Source organism: Marmota marmota, unplaced genomic scaffold, assembly GCF_001458135.2.
Source record: "Marmota marmota marmota unplaced genomic scaffold, marMar, whole genome shotgun sequence".
Taxonomy (NCBI): Eukaryota; Metazoa; Chordata; class Mammalia; order Rodentia; family Sciuridae; genus Marmota; species Marmota marmota.
Genome location: NW_025999946.1, coordinates 1,619,922 through 1,642,421, shown reverse-complemented (window position 1 = coordinate 1,642,421; position 22,500 = coordinate 1,619,922). Strand labels below are relative to the sequence as shown.

The 22,500-nt window shown below is 51.6% G+C and overlaps 1 protein-coding gene across 1 annotated transcript in view; it reads right to left on the bottom strand.

Moving 5' to 3' along the window:
* Positions 1-22,500, bottom strand: part of Dlg5 (discs large MAGUK scaffold protein 5) — a 103,823-nt gene that overhangs the window by 49,885 nt on the left and 31,438 nt on the right. The window contains exons 2-5 of the mRNA XM_015504595.1: positions 10,642-10,710; positions 7,212-7,374; positions 5,210-5,353; positions 4,349-4,532 (exon numbers count right to left, since the gene is read on the bottom strand). Coding sequence (XP_015360081.1) covers positions 4,349-4,532; positions 5,210-5,353; positions 7,212-7,374; positions 10,642-10,684 — 534 coding nt within the window. The 5' untranslated portion in view covers positions 10,685-10,710. The remainder of the gene's footprint in view (positions 1-4,348; positions 4,533-5,209; positions 5,354-7,211; positions 7,375-10,641; positions 10,711-22,500) is intronic.

The window sequence follows — 22,500 nt, the reverse complement described above, 5'->3', positions numbered from 1 at the left end:
CATATCCTAGCATGGCCGCGGAACTTCCCCTGGATTAAGAGCCACAAACACATTTGCAATTATGAATCTCTCAAGAGTGAATCCAAACTAAGCCCCAAGGCAAAGGTTAACTGAGCCAAGTTTATACTGGAAGAGAGGGTAAAGAAAACCAGCAGGCAGTAGGTGAGGGAACAGAGCAGGGTACAGGTGAAGACAAGGAAGGGCCACCCACCTCTCTGGTGGGCAGTCACCACCCATGCAGGGAAGACCCTGAGTCTTCAGCTGGCTGTTCGGTCCCTTGGGCACCTTGATTCACCACCGTAACTAACTCCCTCTTCATTTGCCTCAGAACACTCAAAAGAATTTCTTTGAAGGTGAATGTTTTTTGCCTCTAAAAAAAGCCCCTGAAAGTCTTGGGAAGCTCTATGGACATCCAGGAGGGAGGTCTCCTGAGGAGGGTGGGGATTCAGGTGGTACAGACTAGAACTGGAGCAGGCTCTCTCCTTCGTGTCTATCTCATTTCATTCTTACAGCAATGCTCCAAAAGCACCCTTCACACACCTCCTGAACCCTAAAAGGACAGGGAAGACGGTGGAATCCTGCAGTCCCCTCTCTGAGGCCACACCACAGGTGGAGGCAGTGGAGTCTCCCAGGATCTGCATGGCTCTTGGCCCCAGAGTGGACTCCTGCTGCCCTAGCCTACATTTATTTCCCCTTCAGGAATTTTTTTCCATGACCAAGACTCCCACAGGCAGGCTTACAGGTAGATATCCCTGCCCAGGTTCTAGGCTGGACCAACATAACCAATTCCCTCAATCCAGAACTCATGAAAAAGATTACCAACAGCTCCAAGTACATCTCTCTCATGTCCCTAACTGATTCTGCTCTGAGTACACCACCAACGACCTCAGTAAATACCAGAGAAAGAAAATAAATGATGGAAGCAAATTTTTCAATAGAATAGAATTCATAACGGAAAATCCTGAAATAGCCCAAGGGTCAGCCAATAGGTGAATGGTTAAATCAATTACAGTGCTTTTATGTAACTCAGTGCTTTGCAAAACAATGAAGTAGAATCTGTACTAAGACAAAATGACAAACATGATGTATTAAGCAAAAAAAAAAAAAAGAAATGTTAGCAACAAAATGTACTATATGATTCATTTTGTGAAATTAATAAGATACAAAAGGGCTCTAAGGTACAGATAAAAATCTCAACTTCACCCTGGCAGTACACTCACCATAGTGATTTCTGCAAAATGAGACTAAGGAAGCCTACTTATTTTTTAAATTTCTGTACTGACTGTTTTGTTTTTTGTTGCAAAATACATATTAATCTTGCAAAAATTGAAAAAATAAAAATGAAAAGAAAACCATGTCCTTTTTTCTTTCTTAATGATTTAACCTTAAAGCCAATAGTGAGACAGGAAGCAAGGAGGGTGGGGGAAGGATGCCTGCTATCAGGGGCTGGGGTGGGGGGTTCTTGTTGAGTCATGTACTGGTGGGAGGAAAGTGTGGGGTATGAGGACCTATGAAGGGCAAGAAGAAATTGGTATGGGGAAGACTGCAGAGGGGATGGGTGGTGGGTTCATAAAGGGGGACTGATCATGTAAGTAAATAGATGAAGAATAATAGGAACCATGGGCTAGGGTTGTGGCTCAGTGCCAGAGTGCTTGCCTCGCACTTGTGAGGCGCTGGGTTCAATCCTCAGCACCATATAAAAATAAATAAACAAAATAAAGATATTGTGTCCATCTATAACAAACAAACAAAAAAGTTACAAAAGAATAATAGGAACCAGCCAGGCATGGTGGCACATGCCTGTAATCCCAGGGGCTCGGGAGGCTAAGACAGGAGGATCACAAGGTTCAAGGCCAGCCTCAGCAACTCAGCAAGGCTCTAAGCAATTTAGCAATACCCTGTCTCAAAATAAAAAATAAAAAGGGCTGGGGATGTGGCTCAGTGGTTAAGTGCCCTTGGGTTCAATCTCCAGCACGCATGCACAAGCACACAAGCATGCACGCGCACACACACAAAGAATGATAGGAATCAGGTTTCCCAGTGTTGTTTTAACGGGGAGTTACAAAACTGAAAGGAAGACAACTAGAAAGAACATGGATGACAAAAGTGGAAGTGTCGGTATGAACTCATGTTTTTGTTGTTGTTTGTGGTACTGGGATTGAACGAGGAGTGTTCTGCAGCTCAGCTACAACCTCGGCCCTTTTTGGAGACAGGGTCTCACTAACTTGCACAGGCAATTTGTGAGCCTCCTGCCTCAACCTCTTGAGTTGCTGGGATTTCAGGGAAGCAACCACTGTGTCTGACTCCTAGTTCTCAAAAATACATATCTAGATACAGAAATATAGATGTGAACTGTGTGGGAACTTGGTTCTTCCCTACCTCTGTCCTCTGTAAGGGTCTGCAGCAGTGATACTCCAATAGCTACAAGCATCCCCAGCTCTCACATCTTGCTTCCTAATACTATTCTCCATTAAAAGGAATAAGAACTCCCTGGAGAAATAAAATGACTGGTACCAGGGTCCAGGGCAAGGAAACTATAAAATGAGCCTGGAATACCTGTTTTGCACAGAGCAAGAAAGTACTAAAAGAATGAGGGGGCATATTGAAAGAATGGAAAAGCAAGCTTTTCTTTTTATTTGTTTATTTAATTTAAATTTTAAGTGTGTGTGTGTGCATGAGTAGCGTGCTGGGGATCAAACCTAGGATCTCGCACATGCTAAGCAAGCGCCCTACCCCTGAACTACATCCCCAGCCTGAGAAGCAGCTTTTAGAAGCTACCCCTAGCCACAATGGATTATAATCCACTAAGTGAAATATACTGAGGTCCATGTCGAAGGAAACAGAGACGCTAGAAAGAAGGGAGGAAGGGAAGGAAGAACAAAAGAAAGCCCTCTGCCGTGGAGAAGCCTGGAAGAGATGCCAACTTAATCAAAGAGAACGCCATCAGTGGCAGGTCTAAACAAACTAAGTCCCCATCAAGAGAATGCAATGAGAAGCCCACATCATCATCTCTTGGGTATTCCCATTAAAAAGGCAGAGACTGAATCAAATCGCGAGGATCAGAGAGATCCAAGTTGAGGGGCATCCTACAAAATAACCAGCCTATAACCTTTAATAGCATCAAGGTCATGAAGGTCTAGAAAGGTCTGAGAAACTGTTCCGAATGGAAGGAGAGCAAAGAGATGTGACAGCTATGGGCAATGCTTTATTCTAACTGGATCCTTTTCCTTTAAAAGACACTCTTGAGACTGGCAAAGCTCCATGGGGTCTGACAAACTGGATGGCAATCGTGCGTCAACATTAATGTTTGCATTTCTGTGGTATGGGAGAATATCCTTGTTTTAAGAAATACAGGAGTGCATCTGGGTGTGATGAGGCAGAAAGTTGGCAAATTACTCTTGAATGATAAGGCAGTGGGGGGAACCCCGTATTAGACTTCCAAATTGTCTACAGCTTTATAGCAGTTTTGCATTTAAAAATTCTTAATTGTAAATGAAAAGAAAGCAAAAAGGTAACATTATGCTAAATGAACAGAAAAGTTTTGGTTGTTACACCAGCTTACCCAAGACTCCCGGAAATGCTCTCTACTGGGGAGTCATTCTCTCCTTAGTTAGATTACCACAGTGCTTAGAGGAACCATCTCTCCTTGGAAATTTCTCCCAATACCAAGTCCCCCACCATCCTCAGACAGAGCCAGTACAAGCCCTTTCCATGTCCCTGAGCAGTGGAGCTATTCTAGATTGCAAGCCACAGGAGGGAAGAACTCAGCCTATGTCACTCACAGAAGCCAGTGCTCTGACTCGGCCACTGCTCATACCTCTGTCCATGTGAACCACAAGCTGGCCGAGGCCAAAGAAAAGACCATCTAGGAATGCAGGGAGCATCAAGAGCAAGAGACCACACTCCCACCCAAAAGCCAAAGTGAGGACTGCTCCACTGCTCACTTGCACAGGGCTCTAACATTTCCAAACTTCTTTGCATCTATAATCTGACAAAATCCACACTAGGAAATAAGCTACAGATTCCCAAACCTCGAACTCAGTCAAATGCCTCTGCTACCTGCCCCCTTGTGTGGCATTCCAAACTGCCCACCCTCCTTGGTAGCCCCTGCAACATTCACAACGCTATGCAATATGTGTGGTTAACACTGGTCTCCCTCCTGGGCTGCAGCTTCCGGGAGAACGAGGGCCAAGTGTTCACCAACATCCCGGAGTCTCCCACACGGCAGACATCCCAGAAGTATTTGCTGAATGATCATACGAATGAAAAACTAGACGAATGGGTGGGTGGGTAGATGGGAGGACAGGGGGATGGCTGACTCAGTCTGCCCCCAGCCGCCCAGCCCTACCTGCTGCTGCTGCGCCCGGAGGTCTCCGATCTCCTTCTGGTCCTCCTCATGAAGCCGCTTCATGTCTTCCCAGGACTGCTGCAGTAGGTTCCGCTCCCGCAGCAGCTGCCCGTTCTCCCGCCTCAGCATGTCCACATCATCCTTCAGCTGAGTCTGGTCACTCAGGAGCCGGCTGTGGAGTGTGCTGAACCCCCACCCACACACAGTGAGTCCCAACCAGACTCTAGCACCCCATCTCCAGGCATTGCCAGTCCCTCCAGCACCCAAGTCCCCAGTAAAGATCTCAGACAGGAGCCCCCGGCAGCAGGGCCAGCAGCACTCAAGACACAGGCCAGAAAGTTGGCAAATTACTCTTGAATGATAAGACGGTGGGAGGAACCCTGGGCCAAAGCCTGTGAACATCCAAATTCCAAAAAGACTCAAACCACTTTTTTAAAACCTGGCATGAAAACGGGCTCATGTATCACAGGGAAAGGACACAAGTCCCCACCTGGCACAGACCTGGTTCCTACAGGTACTGGGACCTCAGAAAACATCAGAAGGCAAATCCCTACGAGGGGGCCAGAAGACCCAAGGAGAGATGCCTGTCCCACAGGTACAAGGTGCAGGAAGGCCCCTGGACAGAGTCCCAGAGATCTGCCCGACCCCCCGCCTCACGTTCACATGGCTCTGCAGCTGGCAGCAGATGACGGAAAGGGTTAACATTCTCCCTCTACCCTTAGGAAAATGGAAACCCAAAGGCACAATTCCTCTTGCAGAGGCAGGAATACAACCAGAGCCCCTGGCACAGGTCCAGAGATAAAGAAGGGCAGAAAGCAGCTGTTCTGCGGGTGCCAGGCCCTGCCGCGCGGGCACACTTACTGGTAGAAGTCGGTCTCCTTGGCCACCTCCTCGCACCTCTTCAAGGCATTGGTGTGCTGGTTCTGGAGACTCTGCAGGTCCGACATGGCCCGCACACACTGGATCTTCAGCCTCTCGTAGTCAGGATTCAGTCTGTGGTAGGGCCTGGCCCCAAAGTAAACAGCCCGTGAACACAGGCCCCAAGAGTCACATTGACCTGGGGTCAGCGCCCCCCACCTCCCTAGTGCTTGTTAAACTCAGCTAACCCAGCTCCCCAGACCAGCAGAAGCAGGATCCCTCAGATGAGAGTAGCCTTGACTGCCTGAACCTCTCTCTCTTGGAGAGCCAAGAAGTGGCTGCCTTGCTTTCTGGGAGGTTCTGGGAGTCTGGGTCTACCAGCAACCTGTGATGAAGTTTCTCCTGTCTTCAGAACAGTGATTCTCAATCTTGGGTACAGATCAAAACAACAATGACAAAACCTGTTACGTCAGCATCTCTGGAGGTGGGACCCAGACGTCGGAATTTTTTCTTCCCCCAATGCTAGGAGTTGAACCCAGAGCCTCACACATGCCAGGCAAGTGCTATACCATGGAGACATACACCCTGGCCCAAATTTCTTTTTAAATTCCCCCTGGGGGTTCCAACGTGCAATCAAGGTTGAGAACATTGACCAAGAACACTGGTTCTCAAAATGGGCCTCCCAGATTTACAGCTCTGGTATCACCCGGGAACTTGTCAGAAATGCAAATTCTCAGACCCAGTCACAGACCTCCAGAATCACATGCTCCAGAGAGAGGGAAGGTTAACTAGCATAGTGTGCTTTAACCAGCCCTCCAGGGAAATTCTGTGCATGCTTAAGTTTTGAGAATCCCTTCCCTAGAGAGAAATCAGCAACCGTTTTTCAAAAAGGGCCAGATAGCGAATTCTTTGTGCTCTGTGGGCTACAGAGTACCCTTCTAGCACAAAAGCAGTTGTGGACAATATGTAAATAAATGAGCATGGCTGTGTTTATTTGTGAAACAAGGGACTGCATTTGGCCTTGGGGCCACAGTGTACCCACTCGGGTTAGGATGTCCACATTTTCTCTCATCTTGTCTTTGTGCCATCTGACTAAGGAGCATATCCTCCTAAAAACCACTTCAAGAATCAGGCTTTGCGGATCTGGGGTTGTGGCTCCGCAGTAGAACACTCGCCTAGCATGTGTAAGGCCCTGGGTTCGATCCTCAAAACCACGTAAAAATAAATAAAGTTATTGTGTCCAACTACAACTAAAAATAAACATTAGAAAAAAAAAATCAGGCTTTGCAGCCCTAACATATACCAGAAGCACAGACCCTTTCGTAATAGGAAGAAGTTAACTCAAACTGTTCACACCAATTCTCTGCCCTAAGACACCCACCAGCATGGGAGCTAAAGGATAAATGGCTCTCCGTCCCTCCTCCATCAGGAAGTCCTCCTGGATCATGCAGGTACATAGACTCTCTGTGTCCCACTCAGCGGCTCTAGTATGTACCTCTGAATCCCAACCCAAAAAGCTAAGATCTCCTTCAAAATAATAAAGACCCCAAGTGGACTGAACCCTTCCTAAGACACGGGTGGCAGAGAACAGTTAATGTATTCACAAACCAAAGAATATTCCATTCAGCAACAAGGCAGGCTGGGGTCTTCTAGGAGACAGAACAGGTACGTGTACACACACACACACACACAGCCCACCTCTCAGATAAGCACTCCACTCCAAATGCCTGATGGGGACATACCACACACCGCCTTCTCCATCTCTAAGCTGTGTGACTCAGGCCACAGCCTGTTTTTTATCTGGAGGAAGCAGGACAAGCCTGTCTGCCCCCTCCCCTGCCATAGCCTCCAGGTTCTGCCTCTGGGGAGCACTTAGGGATGTGGGGTTTGGACACCCTGGCCTTGCAGCCTGGACCCTGAGAGCTAAGGGTAAGTGCAAGAGGGGACAGCACTGACGTCAGCACCCTAACCCCTGCCCGTGAGGCTGGGCAGGCGCAATTAATACCTCTTATCAAAGGTCGTCCCGTGGGTCGCAAAGGCCAGGCGTTTGCGCAGCTCATTCCTCTCGCGGGTCATCAGCCGCAGCTGAATGGACAGGTTCTCCACCTTCTCATTCGCCTGCCGGTCGGTGAGGAGGGGCGGCGGGGACGGCGCCTTCCCAGTGGTGCCTGTGGGCAGTTACACGAGTGAACTTGCACTTGGACAGTACTCAGGAGGTGCTGGCACTCTTCTGAGGTCATGGCTACTCACAGCCCCACGGGCTGGCTCCTGAGCGTCCCCCTTCACAGGAGAGAACACCAAGCACAGACAGCTGAGGCCAAGCTGCCTGGCCTTGGCTGGGGACACCCACCCTCTCCCCAGCCAGCTTTGACACCTCCAGGAGGAACCTCTGTGGCTCTGCCTGATCTAGAAATGCTAGCTATCCCCCAGCCCTGGGCAAGGCACAAAGGGCAGGACACACATCTCTGAGCCCTGAACAAAGACCTGAGGAGGAAGACACACTTGGAACCCAGCAAAGCTCCCAAGGAGCCGGGCAGCTGCCCCAAGGCCACGTCCCTGTCCTCCCCACTGCAGCAGAACACTTGGCTCAGCTTCCCAGCAGTCCCCCACCTCTGCTGGACCTGCCCTCACCAGTCTTGGAGCGCCGGCTTGGAGGGGGCTGCTGGCTCATGGCCGAGCTAGACGTGATGCTGCCCAGCCCGCACCATGCCCTCACTGCCTGTCCCCAGACCCTCATGCCTACTAAGGACAGACATCATCACCACCTCTGACAAAGTCAAATCCATCTCTAGAAAAAAAACAACTCCTCAGATGTCCTGGAAAAGATGGATCCATGGCGCTTTATGGTCAGCACGGTGGGTACCTCCACCTGGTGCCTCGTCTAACCCTCGGAGACCTCGGGGAGGTCAGATGAGCTCACGGCAGCCCTCTCATGGGATCAGGGAGGCCAACTCACCCCAGCACATGCAGAGGGAAGGCCGCACAGCTTCACCCCTCCATACTGTCCTACTCACCCCCTCCTGCCGATCCTTGGAGGATGACAACTTGTGCAAACCAAGTGTCCCCCCGGACAAGAGCCAGGGCTTGTTCCTTCAAGGAGTGCCAGGGAATCCAACAGCACAGGCGCCTCAAGCCCTGCGCCTGGCGCCAGCCGGGGTTTCAGGTGGTAGTGTCGGCCATCTGGTCTAGGACCCCCGAGTGCTCTTTACTTCAAAGCCACCAACACAACAGCCAGGATTCCCGTGCTGCAGGCCAGCCTCAGGGTCAGAGCGTTCTCAGGAAGTGGGCTGGGGGCCAGAGTTTCCCAGGAGTAGCTCTGCTCCTCGATGCGGCTCTACTCACAGCTTCTGAAGCCTTCCCTCCCCTTTCTCCCGCGAGACTGGTCTCACTCCTGCCCCCAGCAGCTCTGGAGGTGGGGCTGGCAAGGGCTCTGAATCTCCTGCTTCAGAGTCCCTGACTCCGACAGGTGAGGCTTCCTCTGGACACACCTGATGTCCCTTCTGGGCATGCCTACCACTTACCTGCTCATCAATCTCAAGGGGAAATTACCCACGGAGGATCTACCAGCCCAAGACTGTGGGCTGAAAATACCAGAGGAGCACCCAGAAAAGCCGGTTCCAGAGCTCACAGTCATGCCCACCCACACAGCAGCAGCCAAAGAGGACATCTCAGGCATTAATTCAACCACTGCAACCACCCCACAGATGGAGCCATAGCAAGCTCCCCACCTTACAGGTGAAGAAATGAGGCCCAGCTAGGTTAGATAGTTGACAAATGCTCCCAATTAGCCAGGACAAGAGGAGAGACTGGGACTCCACATGCTACACCCCGCACCTCCCTACCTCCCTAACCACGTGCACCAACATCTTGAAGGATGGTCAGCCTGCGGTGGGAGACTGTGGGGAGCTCTGGGTTCTGGTCCCCACAGAGTCCTCCCTGAGCCCTAGACAGATGGTTATGGGTTAAATTATGGTCCCCAAAAGCTTTTTTTATATATTGTTAGTTGTTGATGGACCTTTTTTTTTTTTAAATATGTGGTACTGAAAATCAAACCCAGTGCCTCAACATGGTAAGCAAGCGCTCTACCACTGAGCCACAACCCCCGAGCCCACCAAAAGATATGTAAGCACTAATCCAGCAAATGTGAAGGGGAACGTTATTTGGAAATAGGATCTTTTACAGATAAACAAGTTAAAATGAGGTCACATTGGAGCTAGGTGAGCCCCTAAACCAATAGGGCAAGTGTCCTTATTAGAAGGGAATATGTGCAGACAGACACGCACGCACACGTGCAAACACACACACACACACACACACACATATACACACACACACACAGATGAGGACAATGCATCCAAAGTCAACACGCTGAGGACCAAGGGCAAACCACCAGGAGCTGGGGAAGGGCCTGGAACAGATGCTTCCCAGCACCTTCAGAGAGATGACCTGCCAACACTTTGATCCTAGACTTCTGTTCCCCAGAACTGTGAGACAGCGGTGTTCCTGTTGTTGAAACACCTGGTCTGGGGTGCTTTCTTATGTCAGCCCTGGCAAACTCTTGCAGACCAGACTGATGCTGGTACCTGTCGGCCCCTCTCAGCACACTCACCTCCTGTACCCCAATAGTCACTGCCCCCCCCCAAGATCCAGGAGCCAAGGGACCACATCTGCCCTCAATCACACGTCCACCCCAGGCCCAGGAGAGAAGTTCAGGATGTGCATTGACAATGGGACATCATCCCTGGCCAGTTCTGGAATCTCAGGCATGAGACTCCCCCCGGGGTTAGTTTTCCCATCTCCCTAGAGTGGGAAAGTAAAACACCTGCACCAAATGACCTCTGTGGGCCCTTCCAGCCCAAAACCTCAGGACTCAGCGCTACAAATGTACCCATCCATCACAGAGGGGACACCAGAGACCATCCCAGGGCTCAGCACAGGGAACGGGCCTGAGGTGCTGCAAGGCTGTGGGTGCCTTACAACCTTCCTGCTGGTACGTCCCTAGAGAACTGAAGGAGGGCCGGCCTGACTTTGCAGACTTCAGGAACCCAGGCTCAGGGAAATATCCAGTTAAGCATGGATTGGCTGTTCCTGTCCTCGGGGCACTCTGCCCTTCTTACAGAGGGTCAGTCTCACAGAGAGTGGTCACGAAAGTACTATGAGGCCTTTGAAGTGTGTGACAGGTGCGGACAGGCTCAGGGAGAAAGCAGATGCCCCATCAAAATGAAAAGGCAAAACATCCCCATGCCCACCCCTCCTAGAACCAGGGCTGGATTTTTGCTGCCAAGAGAGAATGTGAACAGCATCAACACAGATGATCCCACGAATGGTCTGCCAGCTTCCCCTGCCAGGAACCCTTCAGGGCTGTCCCGTTCACACGCAGAGCCCTGACCCACCTGCCATCCTGCAGGAAGGAGGGCATGGGCAGAGGTACTTACCCACACTGCTGAGGGAGCTGCTGCTCTCTGAGTCCGAGGGCATGATGGACAGGACACTGTAGGTGGAGCCTAGGGACAGAAGGGAGACCATTTGTTACGACTCCAAGGGGCCACTTGTCCATTCCCCAAGCACCGGCAGAGAAGCCCACCATCAGTCAACGTGAGGCCAGGAGCCAGCGCCAATCCAGGGCCTGTGGACCTGCAGTTGAGGGCAGAGGTACGGCTGGCAGGAGCTGGACTGGGGGGCTTCCAGCCAGCCTTCTGCCTCACCTTACCCCCCATGTGTCTGCTCCAGAAACTGATGGGCAGGGGAAACTGGAGTCCTCTTGTTGGGACACCTGGGGGAAAACTTAGTCAGGGGAGCACACTAGCCACAGTGAGTTGTGGGCTTTCCTCCAGAGCTTTGTCAACATGGCTGGCTTCCGTGCAGAGGGCAGCAGCATGCACTCAGCACCAGCCAACTCTACTCTTTCCCTGACTGTCCTGCTCGTATGTCCTCACTGCATGTAAGCTCAGTCCTGATTTAGTCAGTGTCGGCCTCTTAATAAAAGTTGCTCACTGGCAGCGCAGCTCAGTGGCAGAGCATGCACTTAGCATGCCTGAGGCCTGGGTCAAATCTCTAGCACCAGAAACAAAAAAAGAAATCACTCAAAACATTATGAGCAATTACACTATCAGAGAGCCAAAGAGCAGTGCATGCTTTGGGTAGTTTTTTGTTTTGCTGTTGTTCATTCCAGGTGGTTTGGTTTCAATTCCAGTATTTTCAAAACCCGATATGACCTGACTGGCATTAGGAAAAACCTCTGGATTAGCTCGGTTTCTGAGCCGGCCCTGCTCATGAACCAGAGGCTGGTGGTACGGAGTGAATTGCTTCCGTCTTCTGGACTCTGTTCCCCAGTCTGTACGCTGGACAGGTTCAGTCCCATGGTTCACAATGCCCTGTCCCATCCCATTCCCACTGAGCAGTGCAAACAAAGAGTGAGCTTTACTCTTCAAGGCCGCAGCTAATGCAAAATTTAAAAAGAGGGCAAATCGGGGCCATCGGGAGACAAGACTGGGAGTCACAAAAAGATCAAGGGGCAGAGATGCAGGTCCCCCAAAACAATATCATGGGAGGAATAGGATGTCTTGTTCTTGGAACCAAAGAACCACACAATGAAGAAGGGTACCGACTGGCAGGGCGGGGAAGCCCGAGGTGGGATTTTGCAGGAAGGGCTTAATGCAACACAAGTCTGAGGACTCTGGGCCAGAAGGCTACAAGAACTAACGAGATCTCAGGCTCCAGAAGCAGAAAAGCAAGTCCAGATTTAAGGAGTTCTCTTCCATCTCAACTGGTAACTACACACCCTCAGATGGGAAAGGGGTGAAGGGATGGGTCAAATAGGAAAGGAAGGCAGGAGGCTCCCCAGAGGAAGAGGCTCTGAGGCTGTGGACAGGAGACACCCCCAGGGGACAGGGATACCTTGGGTGGAGGATGAGGACCATATATGAAGGGCAGAGATACAATCTTAATATAGAGGCATGCCAGTGAGCTCACAAGCATGCCCATCAGGAAGAGATGAAGGGGAAGAGAAAACCAGAAAAGAAGGGACTTTAGGAATGGCAAGGCCAGAGGCCAGGAAGGACAACCGCCTCGTTATCAAGCTTTCTGTGAATCTCTGAAGAACCTGAGTGTTTAGCATGGACTGCAGGGAACGGGAAGGTTCCCGCCTTCCTACGGTGCTGTCAGAGGGATTCAGCGTGCTCTGCATGGTCTACGGAGCAGAGATGGGAACAGGGGTGAACCGTCTGCATGCTGGGCTGCCTCGAGATGGAAGGTCAGGAGGGAAGGCACAAGGCCAGCACTCACCTGGAACAGGTGTCCTAAGGGCCACGGCACCTCACGTGAAGGGAGATGGAACCAAAGTACCCCATCCACCCTAAAATTACCCACTAAACGGCCCTATTAAAAGCGAATAAGCCACATTCAGCCTTCTGTATTCCAAGCCCAACACACACCACTATTAACGGGTTTTTTAGTTTTGTTTTTGTTTGCAATTCTGGGGATTGAACCCTGGGTGCTCTACCACTGAGCCACATGCTCAGCCCTTTTCATTTTAATTTTGAGACAGCGTTTGGCTAAGCTGAGGCTGGCCTCCACCTTGCAATCCTCCTGTCTCACCCTCCCAAGTTGCTGGGATTACAGGTGCTGGCCACCACACCTGGTTTTCCATGCTATTCAATTTACCATGCATTTAACACCTCTACGTTTTTGCTCTCAATTAAACAAGGAGATTCACAAATTTTTTGAATCATCTCTCTTTCCATACGATAAGCTCAACGCACTCCAGGCCACCCACAGTCACCAACAAGGAATAAGAGTCAAACACCATGTCTACTTTCCAACCTCAACTGTCATCTTTTAAATCTCCTTGCTCTCTGTGGGGGCAAGGAAGGCTGGCTGGCACCTTGGTGGGTTGTTTTCCAAAGATGCCTACTCGGGAAAGCAGGTACAAATAAACTCTCCCACTCACACCTCCAGGAACCTCCGTCTCAGCTCAGCCCTGCCTGGGACGCAGGCGGCCAGAGCCCTGGTCCAAGCACTGCGGGAACGGAACGCTTTGCTCCTTTCTCATTACTGGCACCGGCAGTGCCCCATCTTCCAGTAAGCCGCCCTCCTCTTCAGATCGTCTCTCTCCTCCCCATGGCCAGTTTCCACTGTTAATTAAACTTGGCAGGCGCCCTTTCTTCTCTCCACCCACCTCCCTCCCTAGCTGGGGGAGTCCACGGGCCAACCAATACATTCTGTTCCTCTTCCCTGTCCCCAAAGCCCGACGGGGCTCTGGGGCCTGACCTGGGGCAGCATGACATCTTTATCTGCATCTCTGGGCATCACCCCACCCAACCCCAGGCAGCTGGCAGGGTTCCCTGGGGCCAGTGGGGGTCGTGATTAACATTGGACAGGGTCCAGTTATCACAATGTTCCCAGAGCCTTGGACATCACAAAGGGGGAAAGGCCCAAAGATGACATTGTCTTGGTAATGCTTTGTCTCTGCAGCTGTTGTCTTAGGCCTGTGTGGTCAGAACCGTCTGGAAAAAGCAAAAGGAGAAACTCTCCCCCTCACCCCCTCCCCGCCCCCCCAGTCACGGATGTCCTTTCAAAGTCAGTGGCTTCACTTCCGTGGGGCTGAGGGGTGGATGTTGGGCGTCATCGACCTCTAGGGTTTCACAATCAGATTCAGAGGTCACCAGAAGTCCCTTCGCAGCCAGGCACTCAAGGATGCCCTGCATGGCCCCTCACTCTGACTTGACCCAATCCTAGGAAGGGTGACAATTCGTCTGGATCCCCTAAGTCACCTCACCTTCTTACCTACCCTGAAACCTGGAACAGCCCAGTGTCATGTTGGGCCCTCAAAGAGGGTCCACCTCACAGAAAGGCCCAAGCCACTGAGGACCACAGGATCAGCCTGGCTCCCCCGCTTACCCCCCACCCCGCAGGGCTGCAGGGTGCTCCCCCCAACTCCCACATGCCTCCCAGAGAAAGTGGAGTCAAGTGGAAACAGTTCCAGAAGACAGGAGCTGCAGGCCAGCTGTTTGGATGTGTGGGACAGAGGTCACACATGGGGGACTCTTCACTGTCACAGCGATTGCCAGGCGACCTGGAGGAAGGGCAGGTTTCGGAGGGGCCTGAGACTCTGCACAGCTAAGGGGACCCCAGGGCACATGGCCCACAGCCCATCAAACCAAGCCTCCTCTGAAGCCTTGGAAGGGAGCCGGAAGCCTTGGAAGGGAGCCGGCCTGGTGGCCCTGTGGGGCTGACCCGGCCCCGGGCATTGTCTGCGTCCCTCGGAGCCCAGGCCCTGCTTATTCTGTTTACTCTGTGACTCAGCCCCATTGGGTCACTGAGCCCACTTCAAAAGAACTTCCAGTAAAATCACCCTAGCGATAAGGGAACACCCCAGGCTCCCAGGCTCCTCGGGCAGCCCGCCAGGCCCAGCAGGGATGAGAGTGTCCCTTGGGCACCCCTCAGTTCACCTGGAACCTTCATCACCCTGTAACTCCTGCCACAGCCGGACTTGCTCCACCTCTGAGCCAGCACAGGGTCCCCCACCTGCAGGAGGTCCGGGCCAGCAGGAGGAAGGTGGCTTGCCGGGCCCACCCTACTGCTGCCTCTCCAGCTCACAGCTGACTAGCACATGTCCCTCAAGCCCCCCACACGTCCTGTGTGCTGTGTGGCCCTGGGCCAGGTTTTGAAGGAGACAAGCCAAAGGTTCAGAAGCCCCAAGGTTGCTTACCAGCTGTGAGACTGGAGGGGGGCGGGGTCATTCCCCTCTCTGGACCTCAGGGCCCAATGACATGTGAATGACTAGAACACAGAATAACTAGCACAGATCAGCCTGTCTGAGTTCAACTCCCAGCTCTGTCCCTCACCAGCTGTGTGCCCTCAAGCAAGTAGCTGAGTCTCTCTGTGCCTCCATATGCCCACCTATAAAATGGGATGATAGGAACACTAACCTCATGGAGCTGCTATGGGGGCCAATTTAGTATATGAAAAAGTGCCTAAAACAGCACCTGGCACTACCAGTGTCTTGGGTGTTAGTCATTGTGATTATGGCAAACCAGTCCTGCAGAAGGCCCTTCCCACCCTGACTTTCTTGATTCCTAGATTACCTAAATTGAAAGCCCTGACATAGTGATGAGGTCACAGGCCACAGAGGCAAACTGCCAGACTGTATGGCACTCTCTAATAACAGTAACAGCAGCTAATAGGTACTGAGCACTTAGGTACTGGGACTGTGCTAAGCACCTTGCATGCATTGCCTCAATTAACTCCCGTAATAATCCTAAGGTTGTCATTAGGTCCCTTTTACAGAGGAGAAAACTAAGGTTACAAAATTTAAGCCACCTGTTTGAGCTCATGGTAGGGCCCCTACCACAGAACCCCAGGCAGTCTCCTTCAGAGCCGGTCCCCCAACCCCTACATGCACTGCTGCCGCTGGGCTCTACAGTGAGGAGCCGTCAGGGAAGACTGCAGGAAGGAAGGGGCCCAGAGCTGGCCTGGGAGGATGGTGGATAAGCACATGAGAAGCAGTATCTCCCCCTGTGGGTGAGAAGCCTTAGAGCAGGGCTGCTGGCCCCACTCGGGGCTCCCCAACTGACTCCCCAAGAGTGGGCATGCCTCCTGCCCCCACCCTTCGGGGGCTGTACTCCACGCCCTCCTGGAGCCTCCCTGGGTATCACGTGGACATACGTAAAAGCGTGGAAGGGTGTCGGGAACAGGGTTCAGAACCCTCACGCGCTGGGGTCCTTCCTGAATGTCCTACTACACCCTGGCTGTTGTCAGCAGTTAAGTGGGCAGGGTGCTTGTGGCAGGAAAGGTACTATTTATACACATGACTCCACACAATCCTCCTAGGAGCCCTACGAGACAGACTGTGACCATCTTCAAGGAGGCCCAGAGAGGCCACAGAACCCACTGAAGGCCACAAAACTTGCAAGCAGTAGGTCTTGTTCCAAACACAACTCTCATCCATGGACCGGGAACTCCTGCTTTGTTTCCAAGAAGATCAGAAAAATCGGAACTCACCAGATCCTTGTCCCGGTGGACAGCAGACCATGTGAGCAGCCATCTCCCGGCCCAGTGACAACGCTCAGGGCACAAGAGGCATCTGAAGGGCTGTGAAGTCACTGAGCCTGAGGAGATGTGTCCAGCACTCACCCTACAGCACCTAGCCCTTCCCAACAGTGGGCAGGAAGAGAAGCCACCGTGAGAGAGATGGTTCTAGTCACCTGTGTGCCTCAGGACCAGTCTCGTCCTTGGGTCCTGGCCTCTCTGACCCGTCTCTCCTCCAGTCACTGACTTCTCCAGGTCCCCCTTGGAAAGACCAGTACGATGGCTAGAACAATCTAAAGACATATCCCTATCCTCGGTCTTTAGAAGACAGCAGGAAATCAAATGAGCCGCTGAAGTTTCCAGAACCTGTTCGTGATTCTGTTGCTTATACCAAATGCAAAAGTACTTCGAACAGTGTCCCTCCCCCCACTGTTCCCTTCAGGCCACGTCATCCCCCCAAATGGCCATGCTCCACTAATCCCAGTTCAAGGTAAGCTGAGGAGTCAGCCAAGGAAATGACAGCTCTGGGACAGCTTAAGCCCTGCAGTGTGATCAGGAAGGTGGATATGACACCCAGGCTGACAGGTCAGGGACATTCCATCCTCAAAGGCCACCGAGAGCAATCACCAAGGAAATGGCTCATCCTCATCAGCAAACCAGTGCTGTTTCTGCCTCCTCCCCCTTCAACGCCTTCGCCGTCACCCTCCTCGTCTGCTTTGTGAAGTGCCTTGAAAATCACTGCCCACCTGGCAGCCCAGGCCCCAGGAGCAGCAGCCCGGGCTCTGCACTCCTGGAGAACCCCCTACCCACCAAGATATGCCCGCAGAGTCTGAACTCACCAAGACCACAGCCACGGGGGCGGGAAGCTCCCAGTGCTGGTACAGTGGAAAGCGGGTGCTGCGTGTACCTGGGCGCTCCCTGGTTTGGGCACCCCCTAGGGCAGATACTTTTTCTGAGCCTCGGTTTCCTCATCCATGCACTGGGGCTCAAGGTCTTTACACAGTCTGAATGGCACAAGTGGCTAAGCTGAGCAAAGCGGCTGCCAGATGCCAGAGGTGCTCTGTAACTACCAAGGAACTGCTTACAAATGACGTATCTCTCCTGCTCCGGTGGCCCCATCTCCTTCCTCCCCGTCCTCTTTACCACTAGCTGCTTCTCTTCCAGGAGCTCCTTCCCCTTTCTTCTACTCTTATTTAAAACTCAAAACAAAAACACTACACACACACACACACACACACACACACACACACACCCCAGGAAAATAAATCAAAATACGGGAACTTCCCCCTGCATCTCCGTCCGTTCCACTTGGCCCAACTCTTGGAGCCTCGAGTGGTCCAAACCACACAATTCTACACTCTCTCTGGTTCCTACAGGCAAAAGTTCCCGATGCCCAGCCCTGAAATTCTAGAATGCCCAAGATTTGTGAGCAAGGACAGAAGCGGGCAGGGATGAGCTCCAGGGCGCTGTCTCCAGCAACTGTGAGCAGGAAAGAGGGGAAGAGGGAGGCGGAGAGCAAGAGAGCTCTCAGGGTGTGCTTGCAAAAGTCCCCCTGAACCACTGGTCATGGGGTCCAGTTGGGAGGGGGCACAGGAGCCTGTGCAGAGAGGTAGGAGGTGAGGAAAATGGGGCAGGGGGGAGAGTGGACAGACATGGGGGCTGGGGTATTTGGGTGGAGTGTCTGGGAAGATGACACCATTAAAGAGAGGCAGAGAGCTGAAGAAAAATCGGTTCAGAGAAACAATGGGTTGCTGAGGCTCAGACTGAACCAAAGAAAATCCCTGTGCCGTCTGACATGGTCAAGACAGGGTAGGTGGCAGGGTCCCTGAACAGGGTGGTCCACAGCTGGTCCACCTCCAGAAACAGGATTTCCCGGTGGACAGCACTGGGGAGGTTTACTTTAACTAATTGCTAATTGGAATTAAACCTTAAGTTCTGATCTGTTTCTCTAAAATCTTCAACTGACTGAGACTGAAGGGGTCCTCAGGGAAAAAAAAAAAAAATCAAAGGATTTCCATGGATTCACTTTTTGAGGCCCTGAGAAATAGAGTCTAAGAAGAGTCTGGCCCATCAGAAGGTCTTCTAATCCAAGATCCTCTCAGATAAGGTGACAGACACCATGCAGAAGGGTCTGTCATCATTTTATAACAGTGATCCTTGGTGGAAAGAGTCCATTCCTGAAACTGCAGGGACATTTCATGAGGTTGTGCAAAAAGGACAGCTGCGTATGCTCACTGCAGGGATCTACACAAGTACCAAGATTCGCCTCTGCTACACGCCACGTCTGACCTGAGCTACAGGCCCACCACCCCCACACACGCAAGCAGGGGCGGCTGCTTGTGCCAGCCACCCCCTAACCCATCAAATCAAGGCACACATCTCGAGCAGCCTTCTCCATGAAACCCCAAAGCAAGTTCCAGCTTTACAGCTATTATTTCAGCGAAGCCAAGTGCTCACATCTACCTGGAGTGCACGGCCAGTCTTACCCTCCAATGCTCAGAAAACAGGCCCCAGTCACTCTTCCCTCGGTTGAGCTCCCCCGATCCTGGGCAAAATCTGTTCACACAATGTCTTCAGATTGCCACAACTCAACCACAGGAAATGGGGAAGGAGACCAGAGAAGCATTTCAAATGCACAAAAGGATGTGGGTTCTTTCACACTTGGGTAGCCCTCAGAAGAAAATGTCGATCTTGAGTAACAAGAGAAAAAATTCCCTTATTTTGTATAAGGAGGAAAAAAAAAACAAAATCCACATGTGCAACCACAGAGCACAGCAAATGAAACCAAAGTGCCCCAGGGCTCCTGGCCCACTGGCCACCTGTGGTAACCCTTACGGCAAACAGGCCCAGTCTGTTCCCTAGGGACTAGGGCCCCAAACTTCCATCATGGCACCTGGTCCCCAGCCCCTGTGCAAGACAAACGCGGGTAGAGATTTTCAGAGTCTGGGGTAGATCGGGTTTCCAGGCCGACTTCAGCCTTTCTGTCCCTAAGGGACCCCAAAGGCACCCAGCCTTGACCTTCTACAGATGTCCAGAGGAGGGCAAGTGAATCCAGGTCCCATGTTGAGCTGGGGTCAGTGACAGAAGTTAAACTCAAGCCAACCTAAAAACTCTGATGGGCAGGACGTGGAGATGAAGTGGGAGGTCGGGGGCTAGCTTGCAGCCTGCTGGCACCTCCAAGAAAAGCACCTACTCTATGAGCACCCAGAAATGCTGGGTTCCAGGACCCCTTCCTCCCCTGAGACTGGTCAGCGCCTCCAGCAATCCAGATTTTTAAGATGCTGGTTGGTGATGCTGGTGAGTGGGTCAGTCTGGGATTCCCATAGGGCCTGCACGTGCAGCTCAGGGCTTCCTGACCCTAGCTAGAAGTGCTCAGGACCCCAAACCACCCTCAGGGCCCTCATGACCACAGAACCATGTAAGAATAGTAACAGTGACTGTCACAGGCTGAAATGTGTCCCCACAAATTTTTATGTTGAAGCCCTCATCCCCAGTACCTCAGAATACAACTGTATTTGGAGAAAGGGTCTAAAGATGTGATGAAATTAAAATGAGGCTGATGTGATGGGCCCTAGCCCCACATGCCTGGTGTCCTTGTTAAAAAAGGAGATTAAGGGGCTGGGGATGTGGCTCAAATGGTAGCGCGCTCGCCTGGCATGCGTGCAGCCCGGGTTCGATCCTCAGCACCACATACAAACAAAGATGTTGTGTCCGCTGAAAAAACTAAAAAATAAATATTAAAATTCTCAAAAAAAAAAAAGAATCTTAAAAAAAAAAAAAAAGAAAGAAAGAAAGGAGATTAAGACAGACAGACGGAAGGTCATTTATCAGAGACCCAGGGAGAAGAAGACTGCCTACAAGCCAACAAGAGAGACCTCTGGAGATGTCAACCTTGCCTCCAGCTAGATCGTGCACTTCCAGTCTCCACAACTGTGAGACAGAAGATGTGTGTCATGCAAGGCGCCCATTCTGCAGTGCAGTTATGGCAGCCCTAGCAAGCCATAGTTAGCCCTAGTTAAGACCATCTGCCCAGTGCTCAGTCACCTGGGCCCTGTGAGCTTCTTCCAATAAACATCAAACACGAAATAGCCATGAAAATCGTCATTTGCAGACATTATCTTACTTGAAACTCGTGCGGGAGGTACTGCTATTAGCTGCTAGCCCTGTCTTTCAGATAAGAATGCAGAGGTTCTCGGGGTTAAAGAACTAGACCCAGATCCTTCAGCTAGATGGGGAATGACCAGGTGCACCTGCCTTCAAGCCCTGTACCCTTCACAACTGCTGAGTTGCCTCTGTATCCTAAACCCTCTCTCCCCTGCCTTTCTCCTCCCACTAAGCTGCCAGTGGGCTCCCGCCTAGATGAACCCTGGCTGAGGCCACTTGCCTTCTCTCCCAGCTACAAGCCCCCAGCAGATACTTAAGGGGAACCCAGGCTTTCTAGGTACATAGTCCTAGACTCTTTTCCTTTTAATAAGCACTGTATTGCATTGGTAATGAGGGGGGGGGGTCATCGTTGAGGGAAAAGAAGTTAATGCAGTTAAGAGACTATTGATCTTCAACTTGTATGCAAAAAAACAAGTGATCCAAAGGAAAATATTTAGAACGACTGCTATGAAGGAAAAAAAAAAAAAAACACAAGCTGCCCTTGCCAATGTCCCATCAGTCGAGATGAGATAAGGGACTCCTGGGGCAGAAGTAAGGCTGCTGCAGCCAGTAACCCCAGCCAGGCCATCTCTAGAAAATGTCTATTTTTAAAAGTATGTTCCATTTCATCACATCTCAGAAAAACAAAGAGGAGACCTCGAGGAGCAGAAAAACAGACTTTGCAGCGACCTGCGGCGTGTGTGCGTGAGGCAACAGCAGCCGCCCCTGGCCAGCCAGCAATTTTCATCTGAAAAATGCAGATCTCTAGTGGCAGACGGGGCCCAGACACTGAGCGACCATCAGCACGAGTCCGACAAGGTGCCAATTTTCATCTTTCCTGGGGCCTGCTGGGCTCCCGACTCCTTGGTTTAAATGGAACCGGTGGGGATGTTGTGCCAGCATGTGTTCTCCTCAGAGGCAAACATTCTCAGTCTACGACTTGTTCTTTCATTTTCCGAGAGCTTTGTGTCCCTGGTGACTACATCAAAGATGAGACAGGCCGGTGGGGAGGAGCGTCGGGAGCACCAAAACAGAGCCAATGCAAAGGGCAGGAAGGGCCCAGTGAACTGCAAGGAAGCAAAATGCAGCAAGAGCCTGTTCCTCAGCTCCCCGACCTGAGGGACCCGTGTGTGTGTGTGTGTGTGTGTGTGTGTGTGTGTGTGTGGCGGGGGGAACAGTGCGCTCCCGCTCCCCCTGCTCCCCCAGCACCTCTGTGTTAGATGCCCTGGAGGTCCCGGAGGGGGAAACGGTGCAAAAGAACGTGCAAAAATCTGGTGGAGGACAGCAGAAGTCCCATGTGAACAGGGAGGGGGTTTAAAATATTGCTAATATTCATCAGGCAGAGCTTTTGGACATAGTTAATGACACTGACCTTCTGGAACCATTTTAAAGTACATTTTCATTCTAAGATCATTCATTCATTGGGGCCTCCTAAAATAGTCTCCAAAGACAGATAGCAATGTGCCCTCATCCACTGCCACACCATCACTGCGTGTCAAGCAAATGGAATTCAGAGGCAAGGACATCTGTGAGGACCGTTCAACCCATTAATAAATAACATCCTCCCCAGGCTGGGAGTGGAGCTCAGTGGTAGAGTACTTACTTGCCCAGCGTGTGCCAGGCCCGGGATTCAATCCCCAGTGCTGCCGGAAAAAAAAAAGAAAAATAACTTCATCTCAAGCTTCATATGATAAACCTATGCCACACTGGCCTTTTGTCATGTGTGAGGTGCTGGGGGTTGCGGGGCACAATAGAGAGACCCCTTTAAGAAAACTGAGGAAGAACTCCCCAAATGGCGACATTTAAGTCTTCAAAAGCTTCACTTCTTCTATGTTTGCGTCAAGGGGTCAAGGTAAACACATGGCCACGAAGAAGGTCTACAGCCCACACACACACCCTCCCAAGGCCTGAGCCAAGCACAAGAACCAATGAAGCATCCATAAGAGTCACTAGAAAAACAGCAGAAAATGTGCCCCCATCTTCAAGAAAAATGGCATCTGTTCCAGGTCCCCAGCTCCAAGCTGGCTGCCGTGTGTGCCGGCCACCTCACCCAGGGCTGACAGCACCCTCCGACCACACTCACCACAAAGGCCACTTGTTTCCCACGAGTGCCCAGAACAGTG